At 55.1% G+C, this 8,858-nt stretch overlaps 3 protein-coding genes across 3 annotated transcripts; 2 read left to right on the top strand and 1 right to left on the bottom strand.

Moving 5' to 3' along the window:
- Window positions 1–4,409: 4,409 nt before the first annotated feature.
- Window positions 4,410–5,990, bottom strand: PHYSODRAFT_337086 (hypothetical protein; the record flags this gene model as incomplete). The annotated part of the gene is made up of 2 exons (XM_009534712.1): window positions 4,410–5,300; window positions 5,349–5,990. The coding sequence occupies 2 exons, from the start codon at window positions 5,988–5,990 to the stop codon at window positions 4,410–4,412; spliced, it is 1,533 nt and encodes a 510-aa protein (XP_009533007.1).
- A 564-nt stretch (window positions 5,991–6,554) lies between these two features.
- PHYSODRAFT_250345 (hypothetical protein) lies at window positions 6,555–6,935 on the top strand (the record flags this gene model as incomplete). The annotated part of the gene is made up of 1 exon (XM_009534711.1): window positions 6,555–6,935. A coding segment is annotated over one exon (381 nt), but the record flags the coding sequence as incomplete, so codon positions are not given.
- Window positions 6,936–7,847: 912 nt separating this feature from the next.
- On the top strand, window positions 7,848–8,369 carry PHYSODRAFT_515906 (hypothetical protein; the record flags this gene model as incomplete). Its single annotated transcript, XM_009534710.1, has 1 exon — window positions 7,848–8,369. A coding segment is annotated over one exon (522 nt), but the record flags the coding sequence as incomplete, so codon positions are not given.
- Between the last annotated feature and the right edge of the window lie 489 nt (window positions 8,370–8,858).

The following is an 8,858-nucleotide window of genomic DNA, read 5'->3' as shown; positions in this document are numbered from 1 at the left end:
CAGCCCCCAGTGAGGTTCATTCTCACTGCAAGAACCAAGATGACAAGCCTGACCTTGTCATCCTGAACGTGAACTCGATGAGAGCAAGCCGCTCTCTCCATGCTTTGGTAGATTCTGGCGCGTCGAAGAACTTTGTTCGACTGCGAAGTCTATCAAGGCTTGACTTCGAGGATTTAAAGATACCTCGAAGTATGTTGGAAGTACGACTGGCAACGGGTGCCATCGTAAAGACCGAGAAGCGCATGGTACGCGTGCGCTTCACGTATGAAGATCAAGAGTTTGTCGAGACCTTTATCGTCCTGGATCTGGACGATAAGTTTGACATTGTATTGGGCATGCCGTCGCTTGCACGGCATGATCCGGTCATCGATTGGGAGAAGCGCACTCTCGTGCGCTTCGGTCGCGACAGCGGAACAGTGAGCGATGGCCCTGTTGCCGCTACGCACGCACCGACAGGTGCGCGCGACTCCCCACTCGAGACAGCGCCTAATGCCGCTGTCCCGGAGCGCCCTGGGCGCGCGCGAGCACGCTCGCAAGAGCAGCTAGCGTCGGCGTTGCCGCCGACAGCTAATGAAGGAAATGTGTTGACCTCGGAGGTCGACACCCGCTTTTCAGCGAATCAGGAAGAGTCTCCGGCCTCAAGGGGCACGGATGACGCAGGCGAGTCACACGCCTCAGCCGTGGAGGCTGACGCGAATCTGATTGGATCAGGTCTGGCCAATAATAAGGGCCAAGGTGACGTAACGCCGTCGACTCCGGGAGTCGATAGCTTGGACGAATTGGATTCGTCGGCTCGGGGAGCCGACGCACCCTCCGTAATGGAGGGCTCCGCCAATAACAGGCGTCGAGGTGAAGATGGCGTGTCGGCTCCGGGAGCCGACGCTGCAGGCGGTGCGGACGGTTGCAAACGTCCCGCACCGGAAAAACTTGCATGCTGTCGTGCAGCCGGGCTGCACGACGAAGCGCCGGGCGACCAAGCCGGGCTTGAAGTCACTCGCCCGCGGGATATACCCGCCGGTGGTATACAAGAAGAACACCCGTCCACGGCTGGGCCTGGACGAGGTCAAGAACCAAGCGGAGCCGGGCACCGCAAAACAAGAAGACGGCGCATGCGAAGGGCGCTGCGCAAGTCTCGGCCTGGGGCCGAGACGCTACAGGAAATGTCGGCCGGGCAGACGGAGGCTGAGAAGCCGGACGTCGAGACGTTGAACGTCTTGATGCGTACCTGTGCCGGGTTCCGGTACAGGGAGATGACACTCGCTAACCCTCCGACGCAAGCGTCGGAGTTGACTTCGCTTCCAGTCATGAGCTGGAAGCGTTTCGCGCGTGACATGCACGATGGACGCATCGAGCAAATATGCATTCTTGCGGACGCCGAGAGAACGAAGAGCGAGAATGAAGAACTGAGGCAGTTCTTCATGGAGAGCACCACTGAGAGCGAGGACACTCTCAGTGCGAAGACGAAGAAGGAGCGCTTTGAAGAGCAGAGCTGGGACTCGTTGAAGACGAGTCCCTACTACGAAATCTTACGGGAGTACGTGGACGTACTTCCGGAAGAGATCCCTGCGGAACTTCCGCAGGACTAGGGCATCCAGCACGAGATTGATCTCGTGCCGGGGACGAAGTACTGTGTCACGCGGCAGTGGCCACTGCCACGAGAGCAGGTCAAGGCGATCGACGACTTCTTTGAGAGTCGTCGCAAAGCTGGACAAGTGCGGGAATCGAAATCCCCACACAGTGCTCCGACGTTCTGTGTCAAGAAGCCACAGGGCGGTTGGCGCATCGTTCATGCGTACAACAAGCTGAACGATGCGACGATACCGGCGCAGACACCGATACCGCGAAAAGATGCCATCATCGATTCGATGGCCAGGAGCACTATCTACAGTGCTCTTGATCTGTGCGATGGATTCTATCAGATCCGCATGCGTGAGAGCGATATCCCTCTCACGGCAGTGAGCACGCCGAGCGGCATGCTCTGGGAGTGGCTAGTGATGCCACAGGGTCTGAAGAACGCCCCTGCGACCTTCACCAGGTGCGTGACGCACTTGTTGCGCTCGGTGCGCGACTTCGCACCGAGCTACTTCGACGATGTGTTCGTCCACAGCCGGGCTGCGGACGGAATGAGCGATGTTGAGATGCACAGGGTGCATCTCCGGAAGCTGCTTGCGCTCATGCGCAAGCACAAGCTCTATGCGAACCTGAAGAAGTGCATCTTCGTGGCGAGCGAGATACCCGTGCTCGGGTGTCTCGTCGGGAAGAACGGTGTCCGCCCTGACCCTGAGAAGGTCAGAGTGATCAATGAGTGGCCGACGCCGTCGAACGTCAAGGAACTGCGGTAGTTCCTTGGCTTGGCCACGTACTTGTGCAAGTACGTGAAGGACTACGCGGGCATGATACGCCCGCTGTCACAGCTCCTGAAGAAGGACGCCGAGTGGGATTGGACTGCTGAGTGTCAGCAGGCCTTCGATGCAGTCAAGCAGGGCTTGACTGAGGCGCCGATCTTGGCGGTGGCCGACCAAGATCGCCCATTCCACGTTGTGTTTGACGCATCCGACTTCGCAATCGGATTGCGTTGATGCAGCACGATCACGAGGGTCGTGATCGTGTCGTCTACTACAAATCGCGTCAGCTGAAGCCAGCTGAGCGCAACTACCCGGTACATGACTAGGAGCTCCTTGCCATGAAGTACGCACTCGCGAAGTTCCGAGTGTATCTACTCGGAAGCAAACCGTTCGTGGTCTATACGGACCACGCGTCGTTGCGGACGGCTGTGAAGTCGCCGCACATCTCGCAACGGATGGCGAGATGGCTCTCATTCTTCGCAGAGTATAACTTCCGGGTTGAGTACAAACCCGGAAGACTCAATGTGGTGGCCGACGCGCTCTCGCGTCGACCTGACTACACCACGACTGATGCCGACATCAATGCCATTGACGTCATGCGATCGAGCACCCCGACGTCGTCACTGTTGGACGACGTGAAGGTCGCGTCCGCGCACGACGCGGACGCAAAGCTCTTGCTGGCCTACGGCTCAGCGCCTTCTGACCAAGCTCGTCAGAAGCTGCCGAAGCATCTTCGTGCTCGTGCACACCGTTACCGGGTGCACGACGGGTTATTACTCTACAGTGCAGTCGACGACAACGCGGACCGCGTTGTCGTGCCCAATGACCATGACCTGCGACTCAGGATCATGTATGAGTATCACGATGCACCGCCTGCGGGGCATCCGGGCCGTGAGAAGACATACCTTCTTCTCACGCGAGACTTCTACTGGGCCCACCAATATAAATGGGTGCGCAAGTACGTCCCTGCTTGCGAGGTTTGTCAACGTGTGAAGCCTGCGCCTTTCGCGCAGGCTCCCTTGCAGTCACTACCAACTCCACGAGAGTGTTGGCAGTCCATGTCTTTGGACTTCGTGTTCGGTCTTCCCCCGGACAGCCAGGGGAACACGGGCGTTGTGGTCTTTGTTGACCGCTTCAGCAAGATGGTACATCTTGCTGCGGTACCCGCTGAAGTGACTGCGAAGCAGACGGCGCGTCTGTTCGTTGACATGGTGTTCAAACACCATGGCATGCCGATCGACATTGTGTCGGATCGGGACCCGCGCTTCACTGCACACCTTTGGCAAGAAGTTTTTACACTTCTTGGGAGTCAACTTTCGATGTCGGCTGCGGACCATCCGCAGACGGACGGGCAGACCGAGCGCGTGAATCGCGTGCTCGTAGACGTGCTTAAGAGCTACGCTCACTCGTTCCAACACTGGAGCGAGTGCCTACCGATGGCGGAGTTCGCCATCAACAACTCGGTGCATGCCTCGACCGGGCATACACCGTTCTACGTGAATGCCATCAGGCACCCACGCCTCCCGAGTCTACTCGGGATGGTGGCTCCTTCCTTAAGTGGGGGAGGATCTACGACTGCAACACAGCAGCCGCAGAATGCCGCTGACACTTGCACAGTGTCAGCCGCGACTACGCGCAACAAGAAGAAGAAGCACGCGTCTGTGCAGGGCACAGACGTCGACAAGAGCAAGAAGAAGAAGAAGAACGGGTCTGTGCAGGGCACAGACACCGCGAAGACGAACGCAGAGGCCGGGCCTACTGCTAGAAACGAGCTGAACGAGTTCAGCTCGGACGCAATCAACTTCATGCAGCGCAGACAAGCCGTCATTCGGTTTGTCCAAGACGCTATCGCAGCTTCTGTCGACCGACAGAAGCTGAACGTAGACAATGTTGGTAGGGGCAACACTAATGAATTCAAGAAGGGTTCATTGGTTTTGTTAGCAACTCAAAACCTGCCTAAACATGCAGTTTCCGACTTCGGGGCGAGCAAGCTCGCTCCGCGCTTCATCGGGCCGTTCACGGTGTTGGCACGGCATGGCAACGCCTACACGCTAGATATTCCATCTAGCATGCGCCTCCATCCGACCTTTTACATCGGGCGGCTGAAGCCATACCAGCAGCACGAGCCACGTAGCTCGGCTGGCCCGAAGCGGAAGCCCCAGCGGGAGCAAACCTCTGCTCCAGCGCGTGAACGCGCTGGGCCAAGCGTGCGACGCGACCTCCCACGTCGACAGAGATGTCCGACGCGGTCTGCGAGGCCTGAGCGACTTGAGCCCTCAGGATCGCCACCTCCTGCTTCAGAGCGGCGAACTCCCGGCTCTGATGCTGTTCCAGAGCAGCGACCCGCTCCTCGAGCGTCGGGCCAAGGTCAACCCCAGGTTGACCATACCCAGGGCGTGTTCCCACCACCGCCGCCTCCGATCCGCGACGCCCGCGGCTCAACACGCTGGATTGTTGAGCGTATTGTGAACCATAGTATCCCAAAAACGAACCGGCAGCCGGTTCGTTATCGGATTCGTTGGAGAGGGTTTCCGCCCCACCAAGATACATGGGAGCCACGGGACGTCCTGCTGCAGGCCGTTCCGGAAATGGTGAGGGCGTACGAAACTCACCACGCACTGCCGACGCGAAGGTAGTGCGAGCGCTGTGGTCACCTACAGCGCCCGAGGTCCCACGATCGTCGCGTTCCTCGCGTGCCAAGAACTTGGCACGGAGATCCTTGAGACTCTCAGGTACACGAATCGTCGTGTACCCGTTTAGGTCGCGGTCGCTCAAGCGCACCGCACCCGGAAGACACAACGTGCACTGATGGCCTTCGGGCACAGCGCATGGAATACCAGCGTCCACAGAGGATCTGTGGAGCTGCTCCAGCCTCCCGCGCGTCGAGAATGTCTCGAAGCGCTCACGGGCGTGCTTAACCCGCTCACGGTAAGCAGCCGGCTTCTTGTTGAAGTTCTTAACAAAAGCATTCCAACTTTGACAAAGTGCCTGTCACTCAGGCACTTTGCTGCGAGAAGAGGTCTTCGTGCTGGAGAAGTATCGGAGCTCGTGAAAGAGTCCGATATAGTAATCGCGCCTTTGATTCGTTAATGGATCAAAGTGCTGCTCCTCCGCCACAACATCATTGTGGATCCCGCTGCATACGTACAGCGGAATTTCATTTGGAGGCGCGGTGTTGCCCACACGGTCTGCGATCTCTGACGCAGACGGCATCCACGGATCGCGCGCTACCTGAGCAGCGCGCGGGGAACTTGAAGACGCCACCTCACGCGGGGAGCTTAAAGCCCCAGCAGCGGAGAGCGGAGTTTCGCTCTCGCCGCGCGAACGCTTCGAGCTTGAAGCGTCCGAATCGTCTCCTTCACGAGGGCGTCTCGACCCGGCATGCGGGTCGAGACTATCACTGTCGATAGACTCCTTCCGCTTGTTGGAAGAGGCCTCGCCCTCTTCCATCTCTACGTCGTCACTCCCGTAGTCAACGGCGGCGTTGACTACAGAGGAACCTTCGAGGACAATCTCCGACTGGGTTGTCCCCGACGCGGCCTTTGCAGCGAGGGCGTCGCGCTTTGCCTGCTGGCGCCCATGGTACTGAGCAACAGAGAGGTTACCCTCTGTTGCGGCGGCGGTCTTCTTCTGCGGCGAGCTCATTGCGGAATGAGCTCGAGTTATCTTTCTCCCAACGTGAAGAATTGACGAATGGTCAATTTCCTGATTGACGTGCCGTGACTCGGCGCGTCTAACCTTGAGGGGGGGATGGTGTAACAGGGTTACACGCACAAGTGGCTACAGTCACTTGTAACTCTAACAGACATGACGTCTGTTAGAGGTTCGAAAGACTTTCTCGACTTTGGTGTAGACACACCAAAGGCTACATACATTTACGATCACCACGACGGGTGGTCCATAGAGACTTAGGATTCCTATTGGCTGAGAGCAGCATCTCTTAGCCAATGAGCGACATGCATAGCAATGGAATTCTGCCAACCAGCCGTTGGCAGATTCCTATCTTAGAATATTACATTTAGAGGAAGTCAGAAACATAAAACAAAAATAGCAGTTCTCATTTTAACCCAAAAACATTATTTGGATCGTTTATTTAGATTAATCTATACTCGGAGGCCCGAGTATAATTAACTCTAATTTAAACTAGGCTACGCTTCCTCACATACACGCGCACACGTGTAAGCTAAAGTAGTGAGCCAAAGTAGGCCCATTACAGAACTTGTCGAGGTCAACTGTCAAGGTTCTGGAGCAAAGGTGAATCTACGAAAATCAGCGTTGATGCCCCTCAACCGAAAAGCAATTTGCCCATTCGCCTCAGAAGTACGGTGTATGAAGCCATCCGATACAGTTAAATACTTGGATATCCCGTTCGGACAGCAAGTGACGAAAGATCATATCCTCGCTGAACTCAACTCTAAAGTTTTTCGCAGTTTTGGCGTTTGGGCAAGAAGAGCAAGAACTATTCGCGGGCGGCTCCTTCTCGTGCATACCGTCATCTTGTCGACCCTCTGGCATTTTACACCGCACACCTCTGTTCCGAAAGACTACATTCAACGCTGGCAACGAATGATAAACAAATTCGTGCTTTCGCGAAAACATGAAGCTGAATCAAGTTTTGTACAGCTTGTACCCTCCGCCTTACTGTATCAGTCAAGACGTACTGGAGGTCTTCAGATCCCACACCTAGAAACGCAGCTACGCGCCCAGCGTATCTTGCTCCTGTAGCAATTTGCGCAAGAGGTGTTAGCGAGCCCTGAGCGGCCATGGCCAGCCCTAATGTCATCCACGGTCCGCGGCTTGGTTCCGCTGATCCCCATACGAGACCCTCTATGTTTTCTTGACATCTCGCCGACCCGTTTCAAATGCTTGATCCGAATGGAAGCCTTATGTGAGTGGTGGAGATCCACATGGCTAATGTGGCACAAAACACAGTGGCTAACTCACGGAAAACACCCCAGCGCGATGAGAGCATTATGGGCTGCCCCTTTTTGGCTCTCCAAAAACCCACTGCTACAGTACGAAACGCGAACCGCTAGGAAGCGAAATGTTATAGCTGTTGCAGAACCAAGGCGAAGTTACCGACTCCAACTGGCACATCGGAAGTCCTATGGGAGTCTACGAGATATCTACCTCGAATTCGGGTACTGGCCAACCCGAGAACGATTTATAGAGAAAACACTGGACCCGCAAGATCCCTTGTTCTCCCAGGAACGACAGAAGCGATGGCTAAAAGGCCTGTACAATGAACTCACCCAAATATTCGAGCGCATCAAAGACCTGTTGGTTGACACAAACAGCATTACTATCGACCTGCGCTTTGTCCCGAATGTGGGCGTCCGGCAAGCTGCTAAAACAAGATTGCTTCCGTTTATCCCTCGGGCGCCACTAAAACAACTTCTTCATCCCCCGTCGTTGGATCCCGACATACATCCCATCTGCCGCGATCTTAACGGGACAACGCATGCAGACGTAAATCGATTCGCCCAATTCAGCAAAGACCATCGCCACCTGCTACTACCAGTGTATGACGATCTTCAAATGCGGATTGCTCTTCGTCTTCTTCCAGTGCGATCGCGATTCTGGTTCCTAAAGCAGCAGATTCCTGACGTACAGCAATGCCCCAACCCAAACTGCACATCGATTGAAACTACGAAGCACCTCTTCTGGGAATGCCCCCATTCAACAAGGACGTGGCAACTCATGTGGGAAGATTGGAGTATCTTCTTCACAAGCAACCTATCGTGGACGTCACTAATTCTCCCACACAAGTTACGAGTTAACAAACGCTGGTGTAGTCATCAAGACGCGATTCTGCGCCTGTGGAATGTGCTTCGTTGCGCTACACTTCACCACCAGTGGACAAAACGGAACTACATCTGCTTCGAAGACGGAGAACCGGACCCCATGCCCACGGCAACTTCAAGGATTCATTCAGCATTTTGCTGCCACTACCGCAGACTACTCCGGATTTCCAGCCCCGACATTCGTAAAGAATACGAGCGTGTTCTGCGACAATTACGGTAGTCTAAGCACTTAGGCGCGTTCGTCCAAAGGAACGCAACCAACTTTCGCACACGACATGTACAACTTCGTCTCACATACCGCACCGGCGTGGTGTTTCGCACAGTGGTGGATTAGTTTTATTTTCATTATCTAGTACGACTAGTACCAGTACATAGTATCTGTCCAAATCGAGAAGGACATTAAATCGGTAATCGAACCATTCATCATCGAAGTGCTGGTTGCACTCCACGCTCATTAGTAAAAGCAGTGTGTCATTTCTTCTTAACTAAATCAATACATTGTTCTTTCTTTTTCCACTTGTTCGCCTTAATATAAAGGCTATTAGCCTTTACACTCCTATTCATATCAGAGGTCCCTTATTGACGCACATTACTGTAGCAGATTTAACTAGGTCGTCTTCGACTTGGCTGGGAACACCACTGGTATAAAACGCTGGTGATGGTATCGGTGCTAATTGCCATGATAAGGGAGAACTGTGGCCCGCGTGAT

Source organism: Phytophthora sojae (assembly GCF_000149755.1).
Source record: "Phytophthora sojae unplaced genomic scaffold PHYSOscaffold_7, whole genome shotgun sequence".
In the NCBI taxonomy this organism is placed as follows: domain Eukaryota; phylum Oomycota; class Peronosporomycetes; order Peronosporales; family Peronosporaceae; genus Phytophthora; species Phytophthora sojae.
Note: the sequence above shows the minus strand (reverse complement) of the source record. Positions and strands in the feature narration are given on the sequence as shown.